Source organism: Puma concolor, chromosome D4 (assembly GCF_028749965.1).
Source record: "Puma concolor isolate L17-30 chromosome D4, mPumCon1.1.hap2, whole genome shotgun sequence".
In the NCBI taxonomy this organism is placed as follows: Eukaryota; Metazoa; Chordata; class Mammalia; order Carnivora; family Felidae; genus Puma; species Puma concolor.
In genome coordinates this window covers 87,620,033-87,645,673 of record NC_141679.1, presented here as the reverse complement: position 1 = coordinate 87,645,673, position 25,641 = coordinate 87,620,033, and the positions used below count along the sequence as shown (strand labels likewise).

The 25,641-nt window shown below is 55.0% G+C and overlaps 2 protein-coding genes across 7 annotated transcripts; one reads left to right on the top strand and one right to left on the bottom strand.

Annotated features, from left to right (window-relative positions):
• Positions 1 to 4,198: 4,198 nt before the first annotated feature.
• SWI5 (SWI5 homologous recombination repair protein) lies at positions 4,199 to 8,744 on the bottom strand. Its single transcript, XM_086683955.1, has 7 exons — positions 8,732 to 8,744; positions 8,520 to 8,628; positions 8,183 to 8,231; positions 7,890 to 7,985; positions 6,207 to 6,328; positions 5,392 to 5,486; positions 4,199 to 4,558 (listed from the first exon to the last, which is right to left on the bottom strand). Exons 1-7 carry the CDS (start codon positions 8,742 to 8,744, stop codon positions 4,494 to 4,496), a joined length of 549 nt encoding a protein of 182 aa, XP_086540081.1. The 3' UTR covers positions 4,199 to 4,493.
• A 143-nt stretch (positions 8,745 to 8,887) lies between these two features.
• Positions 8,888 to 25,220, top strand: GOLGA2 (golgin A2). Of its 6 annotated transcripts, XM_086684145.1 has the most exons (27): positions 8,888 to 9,033; positions 10,528 to 10,650; positions 11,829 to 11,909; positions 13,940 to 14,056; positions 14,346 to 14,389; positions 14,510 to 14,573; positions 14,974 to 15,033; positions 15,224 to 15,304; positions 16,114 to 16,152; positions 16,441 to 16,503; positions 16,590 to 16,683; positions 16,778 to 16,884; positions 18,064 to 18,122; positions 18,416 to 18,557; positions 19,682 to 19,771; positions 19,879 to 19,986; positions 20,229 to 20,316; positions 21,048 to 21,385; positions 21,664 to 21,777; positions 22,410 to 22,655; positions 22,733 to 22,808; positions 23,007 to 23,095; positions 23,348 to 23,530; positions 23,621 to 23,723; positions 23,807 to 23,913; positions 23,996 to 24,149; positions 24,243 to 25,220. In XM_086684145.1, the coding sequence occupies exons 1-27, from the start codon at positions 8,986 to 8,988 to the stop codon at positions 24,467 to 24,469; spliced, it is 3,045 nt and encodes a 1,014-aa protein (XP_086540271.1). In that variant the 5' UTR covers positions 8,888 to 8,985; the 3' UTR covers positions 24,470 to 25,220. The 6 variants fall into 6 exon arrangements, with proteins under 6 accessions (XP_086540271.1, XP_086540272.1, XP_086540274.1 ...); XM_086684146.1 differs by lacking the exon at positions 11,829 to 11,909 and having other exon boundaries at positions 8,971 to 9,033; XM_086684148.1 differs by lacking the exon at positions 13,940 to 14,056 and having other exon boundaries at positions 8,971 to 9,033.
• Positions 25,221 to 25,641: the final 421 nt, after the last annotated feature.

Below are 25,641 nucleotides of genomic sequence, written 5' to 3'. Positions count from 1 at the left end.
CACTCTCAGCCTGAAAACCCGGAATCGACCCTAGTGCCCTCTATTGCCTTGCAGAAGAAAGGCAACTCAGGGCAACTGCCAGAACACAAATACAGAGCCACAGGTGGTCTTGGGACTCCAGGCTATCTGTATTTTTTTGTTTTTAATGCTTATTTAATTTTGAGAGAGAGACAGAGACAGAGACAGAGAACAAGGAGGGGAGGGGCAGAGAGAGAGGGACACATAGAATCCGAAGCAGGCTCCAGGCTCTGGGCTGTCAGCACAGAGCCTGATGCGGGGCTCGAACCCACAAACCAGGAGATCATGACCTGAGCATGACTTAATCAACGGAGCCACCCAGGCGCCCCAGGCTATCTGTATCTTTGAAGAGGCAAGTGTCCAGGGAAAAGTGATTTTTAGTAGTATTTGGAATTAAGGTTGAAGAGAAGCTTAACATTAAAGCAAAATAACCCAGAGTTAAGGGAAAAGGGGAGGAATAAAGCAAAGAAAGGATCAATTACAAGAAGGTCAGGTTGAACTGGCTGGACTGTGAACTGAGAGAGTCAGCAGGTGGAGGTGTGGGGATGAGCAGGTCCCGGCAGCTGCACCACCTAATGCGATTGCATTGCTGCCGTAGAGAAAAAGGTGAGAAAAGGAAAACCAAGGATCCTCCCGTCTTCTTCATTGGAGTTAAAGTCTTTATTGGGTTTAAATGAGTGAATGAATGAACGAATGAAAGTTTTTTTTTTAATTTATTTTGAGAGCGAGAGAGAGCGTGCGCGTGTGAGTGGAGGAGGGGCAGAGAGGGAGAGAGAGAATCCCAAGCAGGCCCCGTGCTGTCAGCGCAGAGCCTGACACGGGGCTCGATCCCACAAACTGTGAGATCATGACCTGAGCCGAGATCAATCAAGAGTCAGATGCTTAACCGATTGAGCCACGCGGGCGCCCCTGGATTTTTTTTTTAAATCGTAAGAGTTAAATCATAAATAAAAATAAAAACTGTATCCATCTCCCCGCCAGAAAAAGATCAGCCCCAAACTCAGAGTTGGGTTATGACTGTGTCTGGGGCGGTCTCCCATCTGCATCAAGAGTCCAAGTGAACAGTCAGCAAATTGTCTCTAATCATTGTCCAAGCAGACGGAGTCCGCCAGTGCTCGTCCTGGGCCCGCTAAGATCTTAGCCTTGGGGGCCTCTGCCCACACCTTTTCCCCTCCTGGAATCCTCACCCACATTCTTGTCTGGCTGACCCTCAGTACAGGCATTGGTGTCTCCTTCCAAGGACATTTCTCCAGTGTCCCAAACTGATTAGGTGCTGCTCACGTGTGCTCCTGTAACCCACTACAACCACGTACCAAACTGTATTGTCATCATTTCCTAGACCCCTGACTTCCTGCTGCCAGGGGGCACTGTGTGGCAGAGACCCAGAGGCCACGGCTCCCCAGCTCCTGGCACTGAGAGGCTCCGTGTGGACAGAGACAGGACGAGCCAGCTGTCCAGGTGAAGAAAATGGTGTGAGGTGGGGGGGTAACCTCCAGGAGGGGGCCACTCCCCCTGGGGTTCCCACCACCCTGAGCCTGGCTGCTTACCTCTCCTCCTCTTCCTCCTCCACTGGAAGATGATGTGGCCCAGGAAGCTGAAAGGGAAAAGTCAAGTGCGGTGACAGCTGGGTAGGACCTGAGACATGTTAGAGGCTCAGAAGTCTGTCCCAGTCTGGGATCCATTTCCAGTGAGATCATCAGCTCTCCCTCAGGACCTAAGGGGATGGGATCAGGGCCACATTCAGTTTGGCAAATAACGAGTATGTGTGAGGTGCAGGCGGGAAAGGTGACAGTCTGATTTTTTAAAAATGTTTATTATTTTGAGAGAGAGAGAGAGAGAGAGAGAGAGACAGAGTGCGAGCAGAGGAAGGGCAGACAGAGAAGGAGACACAGAATTCGAAGCAGGCTCCAGGCTCTGAGCTGTCAGTGCAGAGCCCAATGGGGAGCTCGAACCCACAAACTGTTAGATCATGACCTGAGCTGAAGTTGGCCACTTAACCAACTGAGCCACCCAGGTGCCCCAAGATGAATCTGACAGTCTTGTCCTCAGAGGGCGCCCAGCCCCACAAGGCCTCATGGTGTGAGGTCCAGGTTAGAAAAAGCCTGGGGTCCAGAGCCAGACAGACCTGGGCTCTTGTCCAGGTTCGGCCACTCTCCGACTTTGACAAATTGCCTCCGCTCTCTGAGCCTCAGTTTCCTCACCTGCCAAATGGGGACTCTAATAGAACCTATCCCATCAGGGGGTTGTGAAAACCTATTGACATTATGATGTGAAAGTACAGGAAATGGCAAGGATGGAAAGAAGAAACCCCAAAATGAGAATGTACTTGGGCTTTCATGGTCATGAACAGGGACGTAGAGACGCAAACAAGCGTTTGGGGTCCAGAAAGCGCTGGAGCGCCAGCATGGTTCAGGCCAGCCACGGAAGCACAGGTGCAGCTGCTCACTGAGTCCTGGAAGAATGCTGTGGAGCCAGGCACTTGTGGCTCGGACGGCAGCCAGTCTCCACCAAATAGCCATGTGCTGCTCACTCCTGTTTCCCAGTCCCCAGCGGGCTTGGGCCACGTGACTAGCTCTGGACAATTGTCTGCGAGCAGGAGTGATGGCTGCTGACCTGGGGAGGGCTCCATTCCGAGTTGATGTGTCTTTCCCTCTTCTTTTCTCCCTGCTGTGGATTCTGGCGGTGAAGCCCGAAGAGGTGGGGGACGGGGGAGGGGCTGCCAGACTCTCATCAGACTTTATGAAATCAACCCTTCCGGTGCTCAGCCACGGAGATCTGGGGGTTGTTTGTTGAGGTAGCTAGTGCACGCCGCCACACTGCATACAATACTACTATTATTTCTGCTTCTTGAGGCCAGGTCATGGCCTGTGGCCACACAGCTCATAAGCGGATAGAGCCAGAACCCACAGTCAGGCCCAACTTACAGGGCCGGTTTTTCGAAACGTCCCTCACCTAGTGACAGCCTGTCTTCAAGCACTGCTATCACATCTAAGATCTTAAGAAGATGTCCTGCAGGGACAGCCGGATGAGCAGCTCGAACAGTCAGAACACTTGGCAAGTTCAGTGTGAAATCCTGTCATTCTGGATGGTACTGAGCACTTGAAACACTAGTTTGACTTCTGCTGGTGCTGGTGGTTCAGGATAAGCAACACACAAGGAAGACACGGCTCGCCCTGGCTTGGCGGACTATAGCTGGGGACCGGAACGCTCATTGTGCAGAAAGACTCACAAGGGAAGAATTCCTCCAGTGTCACAGTTTCACCCTCAGCCCTTACCCGCTTGTGCCCCAGCCCAGAAAGGCAATTCCACAAACTGTAAGCTTTCAGAACTAGACTTGTGCTTGAATCCCTGCTCTGCCACTTACTGGCTGTGCAACCTTAGGTAAGTCACTTTGCTTCTCTGAGCCTCAATTTCCTCATCCTTAGCAATACTAAGTCCTCATAGGATGGACTCCGGCATTAGAGATGATGGATGAAGGGTACTCAGCATAGTGCTTGGTACGTGTAAGCTTGTTTGCAATTTTTTTTAATGCTTATTTATTTTTGAGAAAGAGAGAGCAGGAGAGGGGCGGAGAGAGGGACAGAGGATCCCAAGCAGGCTCTGTGCTGACAGCAGAGAGCCCAATGCAGGGCTCAGACTCACGAACCATGAAATCATGACTTGAGCTGAAGTCGGACGCTTAACAGACTGAGTCATCCAGGCGCCCCACAATTTTTTTTTAATTAAAAAAGATTTTTTAATTAAAAAGAGAGAGGCAGAGTGAGAGCGGGGAAGGGACAGAGAGAGAGGGAGACACAGAGTCTGAAGCAGGCTCCAGACTCTGAGCTGTCAGCACACAGCCCGATATGGGGCTCGAACTTACAAAGTGTGAGATCATGACCTGAGCCAAAGTCTGGTGCTTAACCAACTGAGCCACCCAGGCACCCCAATTTTTTTTTTTTTAATTTTAGGGAGAAAGAGAGAGAATCCTAAGCAGGCTCTGTGCTCAGTGTGGAGCCTGACATGAGGCTCAATCTCACGACTGTGAGATCATGACCTGAGCCGAAATCAAGTCAATCAGATGCTTGACTGAGCCACCCAGGCATCCTGTGTAAGCTTGTTATAATCCAAGGCAGACTGTTTTTCTCCCAGGGATGACCAGGGGGCTTCCCAGGGAAGATCAGAGGAGAGGGACTCCATGTACAGATTTATACCAAGATTGCTTATAGGTTTATTTACAAATAGGAGACACACACACACACATATAGATATCACTGGACATTTCAGGAAACTTGGACCAGGGAACAGCCCTTCTTCTCTGTCTGCCTCTTCTCTGGGCTCCCTCCAAACTCAGCTTGAGCTCTCTAGAAAAGGGCTCCTGACCCTTTCTTGCTGGGAAGCCTGTGGGTGTTCTGTTCTGGCTGGGCTCTCGTTGCCTCTCATGTCCAAATCTGCCTGTCCCAGTGGGCCATGGGCAAGGGGCTGTTAGCCTTTGCTCAGTCATTCATGTCCAAGCCAAATTCTGCATACAACTCTTTGGTGGTGACACCTCGGATCACGGCTGAAAGGAAAGAAGGAAGAAAGAATGTGTCCGGTGGGAGGCATAGGAAGGAGAATGGCCAAAGGACTGAGCTACCCAGGACCCACTCCTACACCTTATTCCTTCTCCTCTAGTTGGCCGAGATACCCTCCTGCTACTCCTTCTAGACCCCTCCACTGTGGGCCCTGCTTGGCCACCCCAAACTAGACTCATTGAACCCTCACCCCACTTCGCAGAGGAGCCAAACAAAGCTGAGACTGCACTGAGCATACGCTGAAAATGTAAATTTATATTCACATTGCACCTGGGGCCTGCTGAAAACTCTCACTCCTTAGGCTGCCCTATGGGCCATGTCCTGGCCATTTGGTGATGCCATGCTTCCTGCTCCCTCAAGGACTCTTTTTTCCTCTCAGGGAAAAGGGGTCTCCTCAGAGGCCTTCTCTAACCACCTTAGCTCATCCCCACCTGCCACCCTGTTCATGTCTCAGTATTCCCCAGCTCTGGCCTTTGTTTCCTTCATAGCAGTTAACACATTTTATAATTCCTTTCTTTGTGCTCCTTTGCTTACTGAATAGGCCCCAGAAGACTGGGAACCAAAGCCCTCAACCTGGCAGGTTGGTGAGTTCATGCTCAAACCTGTCTCTGGCTCTGATGCAGGCCCTATACTTGAAGGAAAAAACCTCAGGGACTCCTGTAAGAGCTGTCCAGCTGCTTTGGGGCATTTGGGGAGCAGGGCAGCTGAGGATGGGAGGGCTGGAAAATTAGAGGGCCCAGGAACAAAATCCAAACATCCTGGGGAATGGGGACTCCTTCCCTCTGAGCCCTGGCTACTCCTCTGGGGTCCTGATGCTCACCTAGCTTGCCTAGCAGCATCTGGCCTACATCCTTGATGTCGTTATACTCGTGGAGCTGGGAGATGTGGTCCTCCAGTTCATCCACACTGTAGCCTCTGGGATGAGGGATGGAAGAGAGAGAGAGAGAGAAAATGTTTAAGAAAGCTGGGGAGGACCCAAGGTTCGGAGAGTAACAAGGCATCTATTTAACAAATGTTCACTAGGGGCCTACTAGGGACACAGGGAGGGCCCTGAGGAAACTTACAGTAGGGCGGGGATCTGTCCAGCCCCTCGCTCCTCGCAAACGTCTCTGTGCCCTTAGGGGGTGGTTCCCAGCCACACGCTGGTACTCTGTGACCCTGGCCATAGCCGAGGGATTCACAGATAAGCACAGGAGTGGCTACTCAGATCCCCTCATGTGTGAAAGGCACATTCAAAGGCTGCTCAGTCTATGCCACATGGCCAGAGCATGGGGCATGGGAAAATCTAGGAGTTGCGAAAGAGCCAGCTTCCCCCCAGGCACTGAGAATCCCACCTGCAGAGAGAGAAAGAATGGAGTCCGTGTGCAGATGGGAGCAGAGGCAGAGAACCAGGGCCCAGAGAGAGACCGCGAGAGGGATAACCTCTGTTCTGGACAGCTTTCCTCTTCCTAGTTCCAGGTCCTCCTGGGTCTGACCACACCCTACCTGAAAGATTCAGCTGAGACACCCTGAATCCAACAGCAGGGCATGGGGTACGGTCCTTAGTTTTACACTAAGCTAGTGCGGCTGGGTTTCAGTTACTGGGCACTGGTTAAAAGTTATCTTAAACATGCTGAGGGGTCCAGCAAGACTTACTCAGATATTAGTTGGGAGATCTCCGTGTCCAGCAGGTCCCTCTTCTCCTTCAGTTTCTGAATGTCAAGGTGCAGAGAATCCTCGCTGGCTCCATCAGCCTGGCCAGACTTGGGAGATGGCCGCTGAGCGGCATAGAAAGTCATTAGCCAAGGGCGCCTGGATGGCTCAGTTGGCTGAGCATCCAACTTTGGCTCAGGTCATGATCTCATGGGTTTGTGAGTTCAAGCCCCGCATCAGGCTCGCTGCTGTCAGCGTGTAGCCTGCTTCGGATCCTCTGTCCTCCTTTCTCTCTGCCCCCCCTCCCCTCAAAAATAAAGCAATAAAAAAAAAAAAAAAAGTCATTAGCCACACTGACCCATTATCCACAATTTAGAACCTACAAGTTGTCCTCAACAGCCTACCCCTGCTTCTGCCTGCTGACAGACTCCCCCCACCTTTTAATAAGATTACATTTCCCCGCTTCCCTTGGAATTAGATGTGGTCCCTGTAAGTTCTGGCGAGTAGAAGTTAATCAGAAATGGTGTGTACGTCTGGGAACTGTCCTTCCAGGAAGAGGGCCTCCCTTTCTCTGGCCTTCCTCTTTCCCACTGGCTGGGATGTGAATCTAATGATAGAGTTGATCAGTATCTTGGGCGATGAGGTGGAACCCATGTTGAAGATGTGGTAAAACAAGATATAGACCTGGGTCCCTGAGGGTTAGGGTTAGGCCACCATTATTTGGGGTTTTCTTTCACTCCCAGCCAGACGTAATCCTAACCAGTGGGCTCACCCTGGCCCCTAATCTGACCTCAGATAATCTGCTTCAAGTCTACTTCTTGGATTCTCAAGTCTATGATGTCGCTGGGCTTATCATCTCATTGGATAACAAAACCCTCCCCGGGAGCTGCCGTTCACCTTTGCCCTTTCTGCCTCTAAAAGCTGCGAAGTCCAGTGCCTGGGATGCTGCTAATCTTCAGGAAATGTGTGTTGGATCAACTGTCTGCACAGGACAGAAGAGACCGAGGAAGGGATTCAGCAACGGATAAGACCGCAAGCCTGGCCCCTGCCTTCACAGAATGTATATACAACAGCCAATAACTGTGTTTTCCCTCCAGAGAGCTCCACTGAAAGCTCTACTCACACTTCACCAGAAAGGCCTTGCCTGGCCACCCCGCCTAAAACGGTCACTTCTCAATGGCCCACTATTCCTTTGTCCTGATACTGTATAACATCCATCACCACCCGACATAGACGTTTCATTAATAACCTTATGCTCCTTGTTGGCCTTACACCACTGGAGTGTAAACTGCATGAGGGCAGGGACTTTGTTTTGTTCACTGTGTCCCCAACAGTGCCTGGCACGTGGTGGACATTCAATAAAATGTGCCAAATGAATGAGTGAATGACAAATAATTAACCAACTAACAACAAGCCTGAAAAGTGCTTTGAACTTGAAGTACCGTGTGCTAAGGGAGCGCCTAACGGGGCAACCGGACTGAGCCAGAAGTTGGGGTGAGGCTTCTCTTAGGGACCTCAACTCTAAAGGATGAGCAAGCATCAGCTTGGCAAAAAGCTGGAAGGAAAGTATTCCAGAAGGGGAGCGTGTATCTAGATGGCCAAGGTAGGAAAGAACACATGCGTCTGAGGGAATGAGAATGGTTTCTGCGTGGGGTGGATCGTGGTGTGAAAAAGAACAAAACCAACCACTTGTGGTGCTGTCAGGAGGGAGGAGAGACAGAGCCGGCTTGGAGAACGTGGGGTACCGCTGGCAAAGGCCAGGACACCGTTTCTTCTTTGAAGCTTGGTGGGCAGGAGGAAAAGAAGGGGAAGGCTTAAGAAATGGCCTGGAGTTTCTCAGCAGAACAAGGTCTGCTGGGTGAAGGCCTGACGAGGGCTGGGGTGGGTCAGCTACTGTTGGGGACGGGGAGGAGGGCTGGGGGCAGCACCCACTTACCGCCGTGGAGGGTGAGAAGGGGGGCGGGCACAAGGGTACTCACAGGGGATTGGAAGGCCCCGCGGCAACTTTTGGAAAGTCCTGGTTGAGTCCTGGAGAGGAATCCGAGGGGAAAAAAAGACTGATTGAACCTAGAATCCGCGCTGGGAGGAAACGGGTATGTGGGGGTGTAGGAGGTAAGGAGTTGGGAAGGGGGCAGATAGGGTCCGGGATCAGGGCAGGGATCCTCAAGGAAGGAGGATTCTGAGAAGGGGAGTGTGGAGGGCTAGATGGGGGCTCTGGAAGTGATCTCTGAGATGAGAGTTGGGCAGGGCTATGAGGCATCAGGAAAGGGGCCGTGAAGGGATGCGCTTTCGCCCTGCTGTCCGCTCTTCGCCCACCTTCTGAGCCCTGGGGTCCGGGGCCCCCGTCTCGGGGGAGTCTGCAGTGCAGGAGCGTCCAGGGCGGAGGCGGGAGAGCGGCCTCTCAGGCCCGCCAGGTAACCGGAAGCTTAGGATGGAGACCGGCAACGGACAGGTAGCGAGCTGCGCGCGCACCCTGCGAGCCCAGGCCCCGCCCCGCCCCCCGAGGTGGGCGGGGACAGCGGCTGCGCGCGCAGCTTTCATTGTGACTCCACCTGTCCGTTTGAGCTCGCGGGGCTCTAACCACGCCCCCTTTCCCTTTCATCTCTCTTGTCGGCCAATAGGATTGGAGGATTGAGGCCACGCCCCACCCAGCTGGAGCTAGAAACGCCCCGTCCCTCCTTTTCTGGCCATCACGTCTGCGCGGTGACTACCGGGAGCAGTTCCGCAGTGGTTGCTGGGATCGCGATGATGTGGCCTCCCCCGCCCCCCTCCCCTTCCCGTGATGTCGGAAGAAACCCGACAGAGCAAATTGGCTGCGGCCAGGAAAAAGGTAAAGCGTGCCGAGTCGCGGCTCCCTGACCCAGCCAAAGGCCCCTTCGACGGCCGGGCGGTGGTCAGAGTCTGTGCTGCCCCTAAGGCACACAGGGAGAGCCCCTCGGCGCCCCTTGGCGGCCCCCCGCTCCCCTACCAAAGTCTTCTCAGCCCGTCCCGCCCCCTGGCAGCCCAGCCCCCGCCCTCTCCCGTCGCCCCTGGGTGACTTTGGGCAGTGACTCCCTGGGCTCCCCACTCCGGGCTCGGCTATCGCCTTCTGCCACCCAGAACCAGACGACCTGGGCTCCCCGGGCCGATCCCGGTCTCCAAGGACCTGGGTCCTAGCCCTGCCTTCCCCTCCCCCACCGCGGAGCGGAGCCGCGGGCGTCGGTAGGGAGGAGTGGAATGTAGTTACGTCACAATCCCCCTCGGAACTGTCATTAGCGCCAGGAGCCTGGTGTTTGATCTTAACTACTCAGTCCCCCTGTGTTTTCATCCCCTTTCCGGTGTCTGGTCATGGCACAAATTTCCAGTTTGAAGGGAACTGGGGACTGTAGGACCTAGGTGGGAGGGGTTTCAAGCGCCCTTACTAGACTGTACCCCATCCTTAGACATTGACTTCACTAGTGATCGAGACACGTTGATAACACCTTGGTGACAATGGGGAGAATGTGTTTCCTTTAGTTTGGTATCCTCCTGGGTTTCTACTGTTCAGAAAGACTTCTGACATTTTAAATCTAAATCCTCTACCTCACATTTTAATTTCCTATGATTCTGGAACCAGTGCCTCTTAATCACTGCTCTTTGGAGTGAGATCTGCTTACCCTCTGTGGAACAGATCTCTGGAAACTGAACTTCACAGCTGGGAATCTTCCCCCAATCATCATCTGAACATGGAGTGTCCTGGGTGCCACAGGATAAATACGGGACCAAAGCCTCAGTTTTTGCTTAGTTCTCTTGAGAAAAATCCTTTTATGTTAATACACCTAGGGATGACATTTGCATAGATTTGTAAGATTATAATAGACTTCTCTCTGAAATGGTGCTTGGGTTGCCCTTGTTCTGTTGTGTTTCCAAATTCACCAGGCATGTGCCTTCACTGCTTTCTGCCGTCAGGGTCTGTTGGTGTAAAAGTTTGAGAAATACCAGTCTGCAGCCTTGACAGATGTGCAGGAATGGACTCTGATGTCTGATTATTCAGATGTTTCAGATGTTTACTTTTCCACCTCTGTGCCTCTGGGATTGCCTCTTGGCACCTGCTGATTTTGTAGCATAACCCCAGAACTCAGAGGCAGAAGACCCGGTTTAAATTCCATTATTGCCCCCCCCCCCTTTATTTTAAAGCCCCGTTACCTATGCATTTCTGCAGTCATTAAGGATTACAACATCTTGTCGGGTTGCTGGTGGCATTAAATCAGGTGGCGGATAGAGGAGTATATTGTAAACAACAAAGTTGGATGTGAATATGGGGGTTTACGGTTCTCACGAGTCCTACTGCTTTTCCTTGCTGCAGTTGAGAGAGTATCAGCAGAGGAACAGCCCTGGTGTTCCTGCAGGAGCGAAGAAGAAAAGGAAGATTAAAAATGGCAGTAACCCTGAGACAGCCACTGCTGATGGTTGTCACACTCCTGAGGATGTGAGTATTGGCTGGCCAGGCTTCCGGGGGCACAGGGGTACGTGAGGGGTAGTAAAGGGCAGTGATGAAGGTTGTGGAGAAAGTGTCAGGTACAGGTTTGAATCCAGCTGTCCCTCTGCTGGAGACCTGTCCCTGCTGGGGATATACTTCCACGTCAGTAAAAATTGGGGTCATTGTGGTCTGACTTACACTTGTGACACTGAAATGAGATGATTGATGTTGTTTTTAAATTTTTTTTTTTTCAACGTTTATTTATTTTTTTTGGGACAGAGAGAGACAGAGCATGAACGGGGGAGGGGCAGAGAGAGAGGGAGACACAGAATCGGAAACAGGCTCCAGGCTCCGAGCCGTCAGCCCAGAGCCCGACGCGGGGCTCGAACTCCCGGACCGCGAGATCGTGACCTGGCTGAAGTCGGAAGCTTAACCGACTGCGCCACCCAGGCGCCCCTTGATGTTGTTTTTAGAATAATCCCTTGGTATAGGGCCTTGTGCGGGGTAAACATTCAGTCAGGGGTGGTGCTGTGTGACTGATGGGGTGACTTTCCTCATCCCCAGCTTCAAGGGGAAGCCAGGCAGTGCGAACGGCCATTTGCCACCACAGCCTTCCCTTAGGAAGCACCAAGAGAGGCCCAAGCACTTGGGTCAGGAGACAGTGGGTTTTGAGTCCATCTTTGCCACCTGTTGGCTGGGAGACCTCAGGAAAATCACTTCCTCCCCCGGGCCTCAGTGCCCTCATCTGTAAGATGATATTGCTGGAGCAGGTCAGTGTCTTCCAGACTTCTAGCTGGAGCCCCCTTTGTCCAAGTGAACCCTTCCCTCGGCAGTCTGGTTTTCAAAACAGAGATGAGATTCCTGTCAGATTCATCCCCGGCATCCTGGGCCTGAGGAGAGGGTCTCACGGATATATTCAGAAAACAGCTGCATCGGGCAGGTGACTGCATTCTGTGTCACTGCATCTTTCAGGGGACTTTTCTCTCTGTGCACGTTGATTTCTGCAAGGCGCCAGGTGGCCGTTTGGGAAGGCGGCACAGGCCGTGGATTCGTTCCCGTCTCTCTTTTCCAGCATTCCATTCTCGTGACCCCATCTCTTCTTCCTTCCCTGACTCTCTCACCTCTCTCTAAGCCACTTTTCTCTCTCTCTCCCCCTGCCCTTGTCTCTCCCTTTTCGCCTCCTGTAGATTCAGGACATTCTGAAGGTGCTGGTGTCCGACCTTAACCGCTCCAATGGGGTAGCGCTCCCCCCATTGGACAAGTGGAAGGTGAGGCAGTGCCGAGCCCCCTCTCTGGCTTGCTCTTTCCCAGCTGTGCATGCTCCAAGGCTTCTCTGGTTTGGGGGATACTTTGCCTCTGGCTTATTTTATGTTGCTGTCATTAACCCTCAGCCTGTTCATGTCTGCTTTTTCACCTGCTTGGTTGATTGGGTTTGTTTTCCTTCCCCCACATCTTTTATCATCTTGGAGAAGGTGAGACATACCTTATGGGCTCAGAGGAGCCGCTAAGGGGCATGGGGAAGGGAGTACAGGCCTAGAGGAGTCTGGAAGCTCGTATTTGCACTGAGTTCTACGATTCCGTGTCTGTATCCTGCTGTGGTCCTGGAAATGAAGACCCAGATCCTTCTTGTCTTATTATTTTTAATGTTTACTTATTTTTGAGAGAAAGAGAGAGACAGCGTGAGTGGAGGAGGGGTGGAGAGAGAGGGAGACACAGAATCCGAAGCAGGCTCCAGGCTCTGAGCTGTCAGCACAGAGCCCGATGTGGGGTTCGAACTCACGAGCTGTGAGATCATGACCTGAGCCGAAGCTTAACTGACTGAGCCACCCAGGTGCCCCTGCTTGTCGTTTTTTAAACCCTCTCTGTCTCAGTAACTGTTTCCCACTTTGATTTTCTGCTCCCGCAATGCAGGCTTGTGGTTGCAGGGTCCTGGACAGAGCTGACAGCATTTCCAGAAATGGGGAATCATGGAGAGATTAGTTTCAATGGGACATTTGGAGGGGGTGGACAGTGTTTTTTAAACACTCCAGACTTTAGCTACAAGACCTAACGGTGTGAAATAACCTGGTTGTTCACAGGATTGTCGTGTTATATATACTTAAGTCCTCAGAAAATTACTTTTGTCCTTTTCTGAACTTTCTTGTGTTCAGTGCTAGGGATCCATGGGAACCCAGGTTCCCTGAACAGGTTGGCATGGCAACACCAGGTTCCGGGGTCAAAGGTCACATCACGGACAGTAAACATGCAAATGATTCATCTTCAGCTCCCCAGGCTCTGCAGCATTTGCTCTAAGGAGGGAGGTAGGGGTGGATTGTCAGAGGCCAGGGCTGATGGGTCCAGAGAGCAGCTAGCCCTGGGCCCTGCAAGAGGTATGGCCTCCTCCTGCTGGCTTCACTGGCTGGGCCTTTGCTCCCTAGTCCTCTCCCCTCATCAAACTTGAATTTGTCAGCCATCTTCCCCATCTCTTTGCTCATCTGGCCTGTAGGACATGAGATCTCTAGGGGCCAGACGCTTGGACTAAGTGTCAGGCCTGAGCCTGGAAAGAGTCTGGGTGGGGCTCTGGTCAAGCAAGTAGGTCCAGGTAGGGAAGAGGAAGTGGTTTCTCCATGGCTCCTTGTCCCCACTCCCAGGATTGTTCTCCAGGATGTCAAGAATCAGAGGGTAGACATCTTCCCTCTGGCTTTTCGGGTTGGTTCTTGGTTTTAGAGCCAGGAGATTGGGGTGGGGGTAGTGGCCATGTTTTTCTTTTTACTTGCAGGCATAGGGTGAGGCTTCTAGTTGGGCAGCTGCTTTCCCAGAAAAGGCCTGAATAAGGCAAACATGGCCAGTGATTGGGGGGAGCAGCGGGGAGAGGAAAAGAGAGCAAGAGAGGAAGGAGGCAGAGGGTGGCGTCGACCACATCTCCATCACCACCACCCTCTTGCCCAGCAGGGGCCCAGGGTGAGGGTCACTCTGGCGTTCCGGAAGAGCCGTGCCTGTCTCCTCCCTGACTGGGCACACCTATCTTCCACCTGCTGTGGCTGCCAAGGTCAGAGCCTGGTACTGTCTCTTGCTGAGCTCCAGGGAGAGCAAAGCCATCGTGTATTCATGAAGGAGGTCATGCATACCCTGCTTTGAGCTTTGGCCATCCAGAAGGTTGCAGAGCGGCCCTCCACGCTCCAGAGTGGCTCCCAGCATGTGCGATTGTCACTCTGACCACAGCAACCCCTGTCCTGCCCGCTCTGTACCCCTGCATCCATGGCAGCAAGGCACCTTCTTACCTGCATGGCCCCTAACCCCCTGCTCTGTTCCGTGACAGGCGCCCAAAGACTGCGCCGCTCCTGCTGCACCAACTGTTGATGACACTGTGTCACCTGGCGGTGTCCCTTCCCCCTGTGCTAGTCCCCCCCGTGTCACTAGCATGGCATCAACTCAGGTTTGTGCCCCCTCCCCCCTTGCCTGCCACCCCACTGTACGTTCGCCCCGTGCTCCTCCTCAGAGGACCGTACCTGCTTTGGGCCCTCGTCCCCTTTCTTCAGGTAGTTTGGTTTCTAGAGCCAAGCACCCTTCCCGAGGACTGAAGTGAGGGAGGCCAAGACCAGGTCTTTCCTTGAAGTTTGGGAAGATGGAAGGTTGTCAGAATGAGCTTGGCTCCCCCCCGCCCCCACCCCTGGGTGGTCTTACCAGAAATTGAGTGACTACCTCATGCATTTCTTCCCTAACAGAACCATGATGCAAAAAATGAACCTTTTCTCATGGAAGAAAGCAAGTGAGTAACTCCTATGGGGGCAGCGGTCCCTAGGCTGAGGGAGTTGGGGCGGGCCACTGCCCGTGACCCCCTCTTTCTCTTCGAGCCTCCTACACCCCTGACTCCTGTGTTCATCCGCAGATGTCTGTCATCTACCGAGAGCCTGCGACAGCTTTCTCAGCAGCTCAATGGTCTTGTGTCTGAGGTACCCCAGAACTTGAAGCCCAAAGGGGAGTAGATGGGGAGGGAAAATATGATAGAAAGCAACAAAGGTGGAGAGAGGGAAGAGCCTGGGACCAGCTGGCCTGCTGGCTGATGTGTAGCTCGTCACAGCTCCTCTGAGTGTCCTCTTTGAAGCTCCCCGAATGAAGGGGTTGGACCTCGAGGCTGGTTACCTCGTTTGATCCTGCTGCAGAAAGCACAGAGTGAGAGCTGCCTGGGAGGGGGATGGAGGAGGGGGAGATAAGAACCAGGAGGAGTTGGTACAAAGGGGTTACTGCCAAGTTAGAAAAGTTTGCAGTTGTTGGGCAAGACAGGAAGTTGGAGAGCTTAGGCACCGAGGGGGACAGCGCGCGTCTCCATGTGAGCCCTTTCGTGTCTCCTAGTCTTCATCCTACATCAATGGGGAGGGCCTGGCTACTTCTGCTAACATAAAGGATCTGGAGGTAAGTTGGCCTGGACCACGGCCCAGTGATCCTGCAGGCCCGCCCCCACCTCCTCCCACAGCGGGGGCTGGGTGCCCCTCTGCCAGCTGAGACAGCCCAGACAGCCCCCAACCCTAATGACTGCTCTCTCTACCTCTCCCCCCACCCTCGTCCAACTCCTCCTCCTCCTCCTCCTCTGCATGCGCCTCAGAGCCGGTACCAAGAGCTATCACTAGCCCTGGACTCCAGCAATCTAACAAACAAACAACTCAGTAGCAAGATAGAGGAATTGGTAAGAGTCCAGTGGGGTCCCCTGGTTTCACGCTGCCAATCTGGGGCTCTAGTTTTCCCCTGGGGCTCTGAAGAGAGGGGCTGGGGGCCCCTGCTACCAAGGGAGAGTGGGGTGCTGGGGGGCCTAGGTCTCAGCTGGAGGGACCCCGGAGCACGGAGCATGCAGCATGGCTCTCTGTGGCTGTCCTCTTTGCCTCATCTCTGTTCTCCAGACACCCCTGCTCGAGTCCTCTCCCCACTTGCCCCGGGGCTGTTGCCTCTGGAGGAAGCACTGGCTTGACTGGTGTGGTCTGGCCCTGACTCAGTCCCTAATTTGCTCTGTCTCTGAACTCGGACAAGTCACCTTTCCTCTGTGGGCTTCAGTTTCCTGAGGAGGTAGAATTCGAGGTGTCCGAGTCTGTCCGATTTAGCTCAGAAGATCAGGGCCCTTCATTCCCATATCCCTGCTGTTAAGAACCGAACGGGGCCTATGGTACATGCTCAGTAAATATCTGCTGAATGAGTGCACCCTTCCAAGCCACGAGCTGGCAGAAGGGTAGTCTCGTTTCTCAGCTCCCATTTTAGAGGTTTATGTCCTTGGCCTTTCATGGGTATTCTGGATTCGGACTCTCACTTGTGTAGATGTGAGGCAAATCACCCAAGACCCAAGGTCTCTTTCCTTGGGAGCTTGAGGAGAGTCTGCCAGTTCATGTCCCCATGAACTTTCCCTTTAAAACCCATTTCTGGCCCCTGCCCATCCCTCCGTTTTGGTCTGGGGAGGGTAGTAAAAGGGGGACAGCCTCAGTTACCCTCCTTTGACTCTCTCCACAGAAACAACAGCACCAGGAAACTTTGGATCAACTGGAAAAAGTAACGTAACCTGATTTGTCTGCTGATTACGTGGCGGATAGGTTTGGGGAGGATTCAGTTGTAGAGGCCCATTCTCGTCTGGGTCTGCTCCCAGCCTGGAGAAATAAAGGGCCCCCTCTTCCCGCACCCCTGCCCTACCCCTCTGCTGGCCCCCCCCCCCCCCCCAGGGCCCCAAATCTGGCCTCATTGTTGGGCCTGTCCTGGGCCATCGGTGTCATTCCAGGAGCGTGTCTTTTGCTGTTTCAACTCTGCCTCCTTCCAGTCAGGGATGTTGTGTCCTTCTTGCAGGAGAAGAAGGAGTTTGAACAGAAGCTTATGAAGGAACAGGGTTCTCTAAGGGAACAGCTACAGGTGTGTGGTGTCAAGGTCTCCCTCCCACCCCCCAGGAAACGCTTCCTTTCCTCCTCTTGACTACTGCTTCCCCTTTCCTCCCAAAGGTTCACATCCAGACCATAGGGATTCTGGTGTCTGAGAAGACCGATTTGCATACAGCCTTGGTCCATACACAGCAGGCAGTCAGGCAGAAAGCAGGTAGGAGTCTAGACGCCCATGTCTCAGCCTGGCACATTGGCAGGGCTTTGGTGGGATTCCTTCCTGGGTCCCACTTCGAACTCTGTCATTCCAGGAGAGTCTGAAGATCTTGCTAGTCGCCTGCAGTCTTCCCGCCAGCGCGTAGGAGAGCTGGAGCGCACGCTGTCTGCTGTCTCTACACAGCAGAAACAGGTGGACAAGGTGAGCCCAGCAGCTGACCCATCCACTGGAGGTGCAGCTACCCTGACAGGGGAATGGCCTGAAGGTCCCTTCTGTACGACGGGGTGTCTTGCTGCCCAGAAGGCAGCACGGGCCATTTCTCGCTGCTTTAAAGTTATGTGGTTATTAAAAGCAACCTGGGGCTGAGCTGGCTGACTTGAGGGAGTTGGCAGGGGTGGGAGCTGCTTTCTGGAGGGAGCACTGAATGCAGAACCCAGAGGCTGAGAGCCAGCCCTGCCCTCCATGGGCTGTGGACCTTGGCCAGTACAGAACAGTACTTTTTTTTTTTTAATGTTTGTTCTTGAGAAAGACATGTGCCAGTGGGGGAGGGGCAGAGAGAGAGAGAATCCCGAGCAGGTCCCAGGTGGCCATCGAGCCTGCCTTGGGGCTCGATCTCATGAACCATGAGATCATGACCTGAGCTGAAGCCAAGAGTTGGATGCTTAACTGATGCAGCCACCCAGGTGCCCCTAGAACGGTACTTTTAGTATGCTACCATTTGTACAGGAAGGGGAGAAGGGTGTGTGTGCTAGACACGAAGTGTGTGAAAGGATGTATAAATACCCAGGGAGAGAAACAGAGTAGCTGGGAGACATGTCACCTCTGTCCTTCTGGGTGGTGGGCTGTGTGAACAGACCATCCATTAAAAAAAAGGGACAGAGATCACGATGCAAACTCACTTCCCCTCCTTGTGTCTGCTCCCCCACCCCAGGGGGAAAATGGGTGAAGAATCAGATGTTTAATCCCAGCTCTGTCTCGGTGACGACTTAACTTGTGCTACTCTGTGTTGTTCACCTGTAAAACAGACATGCACCCATGCCTCCCCCAGGCGGTGATCGCGGGGATTCAGTGCGATTGTTAGCTCGGCGCCCAGTAAAGTGCCCAGTAAAGGTTCAGAAGTGCTGGTGCCGCTAGTAATAACGATTGCAATCCTACCTGCCCTGTGTGGGCCTCTGCTAGCCAGCTGTGGCTCTCTCCCACCCTTACCAAGTTCTTAGCTGAGGCACGTGAGAACATGGGCTTGGGAATGCTTTGAACAAAATGTCAAGGGCGGGTGCGGGCTGAAGAAGCACAGCTCTAGAGGAGTCCCTGTGCTGCCATTAGTCCTTGAGACGCACCTTCTGCCTGCCCGATCCTGACCTCGCCTTTCTGTGTTTGCAGCACAACAAGGACTTGACCAAAGAGCGAGATGCCCTCAAACTGGAATTATACAAGAACAAGTAGGATGGCTGGGGGCTGGGAAGTGGGAGGGGGACAGGAACATGGGCGGGGGGGGTGGGGCATATGGGTTAGGACAGATGCAAAGCCAGGCTCTGGGCCCAGCTGTGCAATCAACACAGGCCGTGGCCTCAGGCCGCTCCTGTCTTCTCTCTGGCCTGCCACTTGTGACTCCTGATCCCCGGGTCCCTTCCGACGCCACTGTTCTGTGGCTCTGTGGTGAGGGTGGGGTGGATCACCAGAGCGCTCTTTTCTGTTCTTTACTCGTACCTTTCTTTGCTGCCCGTGGCTACAGCAAAGACAACGAGGACCTAAAGGAGCATAACTCGGAGCTGGAAGAGAGGCTGCGTGTCTGTATGAAAGAGAAGGAGGCCCTGCAGCTTGGGGTGCAGGAGCTGGAGAAGAAGCTGGAGATGTCGGAGCTCCTGTTGCAGCAGGTAAGGTCAGAGTCCCAGGGAGTTGGGGCCCCATCCATCTGGGGCCGCCGTCTCCAGCCAGGAGCTGGAAGATTTGCATTCTCGTTCTGCTCCTGCCATAGAATCCTGCTGCAGACATTGATAAAGCATCTATAAATCGGGCCCCGCCCAGACCTGTGGAATTAGAATCTCAGGGATGGGGCTTTTTTATTTTGCTTTTTTTTAAAGCGCCCCGGTTGAAAACCATTGTCGTATAGATGATAGTTCCGAGTCATGACACATAACAAGGCAGTTCTAGCTCATGCGTCTGTCTGCTTCCTCTCGGAGGCCGGGCCACCAGGTCGTCAGGGTGCCTGGGTCAGAGAGCTTCCCCTTGTCAGTGCTTCTTCACACTGAGTAACACTCAGCCTTCATGTCACTTCCTTCGGCAAGGCTCTTCCTTCCAGATCAGCACAGGAAAAATCTTGCCTCTTGCCCAAGACAGACCCTCAGATACTCTGAGAAGGAGTGTGCGTAGGTTCCTTGTCCTCCCTGAGATCTTTTCCTACCGAAACAGCCCCAACTGTTTCTCCCACGGTCTGTCACCCTCCTGATTGCTTTCTTCTGGATGGGATCTGAATTGTCAGGGCTCCTCTTACAGTCAGTCTTCCAGAGCAAAACATGAGTCTGCAGATTCGGCCTGGCCTGGGCAGCATACAGAGCTCTGTATCCATCCATCCACCCATCCATCCACCCAGTATGACTGGAATGCCTCCTTTGTGCCCATTCCTGTGATGGGCAGTCTAACAAATGGCCTGCTGGAGATAGAAAAAGTGAGGGCTTATGCTTGCTCCGGAGTTGATGGATGCCTGTCCTCTGTGACCTGAACACCCCATCTCTGGGACAAGCACCACTCTGTAGCCTTAATCATTATAGCCAGAAAGGATCTGGAAGGATGAACACCAGGTTGATGGGCCTGGGAGGCAGAGGGCCACTTACAACGAATATTCAGTAAACATGAGGCTTGCGGACGTAGTACTAATGACGTGAGGGTGGACCTCTTCATCGATGTGGATGCACGTTATCCTAGCGCACACCCGTTTGCAGGAACCTGCATAGAGCAGCCCGGTTTCCCAACGCTAACCTTCTCGTTTTCTACTCTCCAGTTTTCTAGTGGGTCTAAACCCCCCGACAGCAACCAACAGTTACAGCAGGCCCTGGAAGAACGGGCACGGCTGGAGACACGTGTGGGGCAGGTGAGGCCTTGCAGGGCGAGGGGTGTGGAAGCAGGATGATCGCAGGCAAGCAGGAGCTGGTGAGGCCCCGTGGCTGCCCCTGCTAACCTCTGTGCCCGTTCTTGCAGCTGAAAGACACCCTCAAGCATATGCAGCTGGAGAGAGACAAGTACGTAGAGAATCTGAAAGAGGATAATGCCTTTTGGCAGGAAAGGATGAAACAGATGTCTGAAAAGGTAAGCTGTGACTTCGGCCCCCCCACCTTAGGTCATTTGATCTTTCGGGGCGTCAGTAAAATGGGAAGCCTGTCACTTGCTGTGTGCAGCCAGAGGTGGCTGGGTGGTTTTTGCGGGGGCGGTGGGGGTGGGGTGGGTGGAGAGGGCGACGGTTGCCTGGCCGTCCCTCCCTCCGCAGCCCCCACATGCCCATCCCTCCCTCCGCACCCCCCACATGTCCATCCCTTCTGTGCTCTGGGCAGATGCAGCAGTTGAAGGAAGAGAAGGAGCACAGCGTGAGTCAGGTGCAGGAGCTGGAGGCCAGCTTGGCTGAACTGAAGAAACAGATAGGTAAGCTGGGGCCGGAGTGGTAGGGGAACAGGATTGGTGTCAGAGGGCCAGTGAGGATGCCTTCGAATGCTCTAGGAAGGCGGACAGATGGAAGGGCACTGTGGCCAAGGGAAGGAGGTCTGGACCAGGAGTTGGCATATCTGGGTTGAGTGCCCACTGTCAACTACCCAGAGTTGTCTTGAGCATAAAAACGTGAAGAACTCTATTCATAAGTGTCTGGAAAGATTGCACGTCCTATGAGTGTGAGGGATTTTTGGGGTGGGGAAGCCCAGTTGGGAGCAGTGGACCAAGGGGCGCCTGGCTGGCTCAGTCGGTAGAGCGTGCGACTCTCGATTTTGGGGTCGTGAGTTCCAGCCCCTTGTTGGGCATGGAGCCTCCTTTATTTATTTATTTATTTATTTATTTATTTATTTATTTTTATGTTTATCCATTTTTGAAAGAGAGAGACAAAGCACAGGCAGGGGTGGGGCGAAGAGAGAGGGGGACACAGAACCCCAAGCAGGCTCCAGGCTCTGAGCTGTCAGTACAGAGCCCAACGCGGGGCTTGAACTCACGAACCGCGAGATCATGACCTGAGCTGAAGTCGGACGCTCGACTGACTGAGACACTCAGGCGCCCCGTGGAGCCTCCTTTAAAAAAGAAAAAAAAACAAAAACTAGGAGCTGCGGACCAGAAAGAGGGGTTTTTTGAAGGCACAGGGATAAGAAGCCTCTACCATGTGCCCCCCGCAGAGGTCCCCCCAGCCCAGGAACCTCCAGCAGGGCCCTCGGAGGTGGAAGAGCGACTGCAGGCGGAGGCTGAACAACTGCAGAAGGAGCTGGAGAACCTGGCAGGGCAGCTTCGGGCCCAGGTGCAGGACAACGAAGGTCTGAGCCGCCTGAACTGGGAGCAGGAGCAGCGGCTGCTGGAGCTGGAGCGGGCCGCCGAGTGCTGGGGGGAGCAGGCTGAGGAGCGCAAGCAGATTCTGGAAACCATGCAGAATGACCGTACCACCATCAGCCGTGCGCTGTCCCAGAACCGTGAGCTCAAGGAGCAGCTGGCTGAGCTGCAGAATGGCTTCGTCAGGCTGGTGCGCAGCCCTTCCTCCCTGGCTGAGTTCTTTGGTGCTGGGCAAGACTCTTGACCTCTCCGGGCCTTTGTCTCCCCGCCTGTAAAATGGGGCCGGTGGGGGGCGGGGTACGGACCTTACGTGAAATGGTGCCAATCACGGCACCTGTGAGCGCAGATGAGTGGGGTGGGGGGATTTTCCCACCTGCCTCCTCCTTTCCCTGAGCTGTGGGAGGCAGACACCAAGCTCTGGGGTCTCCAACCGCACTGGGTAGCCGCCGATTCCTTCTCTTCGTCCAGAGCAACGAGAATATGGAGATTACCAGCGCGCTGCAGTCTGAGCAGCATGTCAAGAAGGAGCTGGCCAAGAAGCTGGGCCAGCTGCAGGAGAAGCTGGTGGAGCTGAAGGAGACGGTAACCCCTGCGTCAGCTGCGGAGGCCCCGGGGGGGGGGGGGGGGGTGCAGGGGGCGTGGCCAGGACCCGCGGTTCCAGCCTGGGGTTGGTGGCGGGGGCATGTGACTCCAGAGTCCTTCTGAGCACAGCTCCTCGTGGCTCCTTGCTCCTGACTTTGAGAAGTGGGTAGCCCTGGGCCGAAGGTCATCATTCCAGCTAGAGCCTTCAAGCCCCCAGTGAGGGGGGAAAGCTTCTTGGACTCAGCTGTGGCTTCTGACCCCAGTGGTCACTCTTCACTTCTCATCTCTCAGCCTCAGTTTCCTTAATCTAGAAGGGAGATGACCCTTTTGCTCACAGAGGGGTCGAGGGTTAAATGACAACCGTGCCCTTAAGGTGGGGGGGGCCGCGCTTTGATTTTCCACTAAAGTTAAAATGGAAAGAAGGTTGTCAGGAGGTGTGAGGCTGGGTGAGGGAGGCGTGGGGCTCTGCGCCAGGGGGCAGTCACTTAGGTCCCGGAGTGAAGGAGCCAGCCCCCCCCCCCCCCCCAACCGCCCACGGCAGGGCGGCAGAAAGAGCTGTTGCCCCTACCTCCCCCGTCCCGGCTCCGAATCTGCAGGCCGCCACCTGCCTCACTCCCAGGGTCTTCCCGCAGGTGGAGCTGAAGAGCCAGGAGGCCGAGAGCCTGCAGCAGCAGCGAGACCAGTACGTGAGCCACCTGCAGCAGTACGTGGCGGCCTATCAGCAGCACGTGGCCGCCTTTCAGCAGCTGGCCTCCGACAAGGAGATGCTGCAAAAGCAGGTGCTGCTGCAGACGCAGCTTATGGACCGGCTGCAGCACGAGGAAGTTCAGGGCAAGGCGGAGGCCGAGATGGCCCGCCAAGAGTTACAGGAGACCCAGGTGAGGGGCTTGGAGCGCCGGGCCCCCGGGGAGGGCCTGCGGCCTGTATCCCTTCTCACTCCTTCCTGGCCCCTCAGGGACGCCTGGAAGCTGCCACCCAGCAGAACCAGCAGCTCCAGGCGCAGCTGAACCTCATGGCTATGCCTGAGGAAGGTAAGCGGGACCTGCCCAGGGAAGAGGACGGAGCCCAAGGAGGAGGAGGGGGGACTTCAGGGCGGCGAATCCTCCTCCTCCTCCGGGGACGCGCTGGCCCAAGGTCGCTCTGGGAGGTGGGGCAGAGCCGGCTTTCCTCCCCTGCCCGCTCCACCTCCCCCGTTGGGTTGTCTGAGGCCCCTCCGGCTGCCTCGACAGGAGACGGACTGGACGGTGAGGAGAAGGACAGGGAGGCAGCCCCGCCAAAGCTGAGCATGCCGGAGGACCTAGATAGCCGCGAGGCCATGGTGAGCGGCCCTTCCCCGTCCCACCTTCCCGCTTCCCTCTGGGGTCCCCCGCCACCCTTCTCTCTTGGTTTGCCCCCCTCGGCTTCTCTTGACCCCCAACCTCCCCCGGGAGCCGGTGGTCCGGCCTTGCGCCATCCTCGAAGCACCAGGTGTGCCCACCGAGGCAGTGAGAGGAGCTCCTCTCTGCCTCCCCGGCCCCGCTCGTCCCGAGCTTCCCCCACAAAGGCGCACGCGTACACGTCTTGCCCGCAGGTGGCATTTTGTAACTCGGCCCTAGCCAGTGCCGAGGAGGAGCAGGCGCGGCTGCGCGGGCAGCTGAAGGAGCAGAGGCTGCGCTGCAAGCGCCTGGCTCGCCTGGTGGCCCCTGGGACCACCGAGGACAGCGTGCCTGGGGAGACCCACCAGGCCCTCCAGGTGGCCATGGACAAGCTGCAGGTGAGTGAATCGGCTCCGGCACGGCCCCGGCGGGGGGCGGAGATGGCTAGGGAGGGCTGCCGAGCCCTGATCCCGCTGCTGTGGCCGCAGAGCCGCTTCCTGGAGCTCATGCAGGAGAAAGTGGATCTGAAGGAGCGGGTGGAGGACCTGGAGCATCGCTGCATCCAGCTTTCTGGAGAGACGGACACCATAGGTGAGCGGGCTGGCCAGCCCCCGGGGTCGGGGGAGCTCCGTGAGGGCTCGCAGAGCCTGAGCGTCAGCCGGTCTGCCCCGCAGGAGAGTACATTACCCTCTACCAGAATCAGAGGGCCGTGCTAAAAGAGCGGCACCGGGAGAAAGAGGAGTACATTAGCCGACTGGCTCAGGACAAAGAAGAAATGAAGGTGGGCCCTCAGCGTCCCCGGGAGCAGAGAGGGGGCGGGGTGGTGCCGGGGTAGAGCTGGGGCTCAGCACCTCTCCCTCCAGGTGAAGCTACTGGAGCTGCAGGAGCTGGTGCTCCGTCTGGTGGACGAGCGAAATGAATGGCAGGGCAAGTTCCTGGCCACTGCCCAGAACCCTGCTGGGGAACCCACTGCGGCACCCCCAGCCCAAGAGCTTGGCGCTGCCAGTGGCCGGGGTGGTGAGTAGAGCCCGCGGGCGGGCGGGTGGGTGGGCGGTGGGGGAGGGCTTGCACAGGGCTTGCTCAGGGCCCCGCCCCTCTCTCTCCCCGAAGATGATCTTCGAGAAGTGAGCCTGGCCGACAGTGACAGTGCGGAGCCTCCCCAGGGAGAGGCCCTGTCACGCCACACTGGAGCTGAGAACCCCACCGCTCAGCAGATCATGCAGCTGCTGTGTGAGATCCAGAACCCCCGAGAACGCCCAGGCTTGGGCAACAACCCCTGTGTCCCCTTCTTCTACCGGGCCGATGAAAATGATGAGGTGAAGATCACGGTGGTCTAGGAGTTAACACTAGCACACAAAGCCTAGACAAGTGGGGCTGGGGGCTCTGCCCCCAGCCTGTCCCTACCACCCTATCATTCCTTCCCGACCACGCTTTTATCCTTAGACTACCAAGATAAGGCCCTCGAGAGGGGTATGATGAACCCCCTAACGAGGGAGGCAAATATGTGCAGACCCCTTGCCACCTTGGCAACGGCTGTATCTTTATCTCTGGGCTGTTCGCAGTTCCAGAAAAACAAAGAGCCAGAGGCTCAATAAATATAGTTTATTTAGGAGGTTGCCTCTTTTGGGGAGCAGGGGCTCCCTGGTGGCCTCCTCGCCCCCATCAGGTAGCCCTTCATTCAGAGGGGCTCATGCATCCTCTCTTCAGAGGCACTTTGGGGCACAAGTGGCCCCCACACTGTCCAGTTAGGTGACTGGGCAGCACTCTCCCAGGCCTTGGGATGTCAGGGCTAACTGAGGCCAAGCAAAGGCGTAAGCTGGTGGCGGGGTGGGCTCCTCCCCAGCTCCCTCCCCAGTGTACATACTTATCTGTGTAACATTTTGTATATTCTGGGGATAGGGCAGCCCCTGTACCATAGCAGAGGTTTGAACTGGCAAATGGGGAGAAACTTCTATTAAATATTTGAATATAGGGAAACTTATTTATTGATAGCATAGGACAGAGAGGAAGGGGGTGGGGACGGGGTCCTGCAGGGGTAATTCGACTCCTGTTTTGCTTTTTATCTCAGAATAAATGGATTTAGCCATACTGCTTGGCCTCGTGTGTGCCTCTTTTCCAGTCACCGGTCACTAGGTCCTGGGGTCTGTGCTGTGGGTGCTGAACAGGGAGCAGGTCCTGCCAGCAGAGGGCAGGCTTCTGGATTGTGCAAAGCCCCGCTGTGTCTGAACCTGCCCAAAGGAGCTGTTAGAGACGGTCCAGCCCTGTCGCCCTCCTGCTGCTTGGGGAAGCCTGGAGGATCTCAGGGGGACTAGAAGGTGGGGGGCGGGGGCTCCTGCCCTAATGGCCAAGAGGCTCAGAAGCCTGATCCAATCCTGGGGAGGGGCAAGCAAGGTCCCAGCACTCAAGAGTGCCGACTTCCAGGTCAGGCAGTTTCTGTAGCGTCACCCTGCCCCTCTGGTGGCCTGTTGTCCCGTCCCTCCATAGTGCGTTCCAGTGCCCCCAGTCCTCC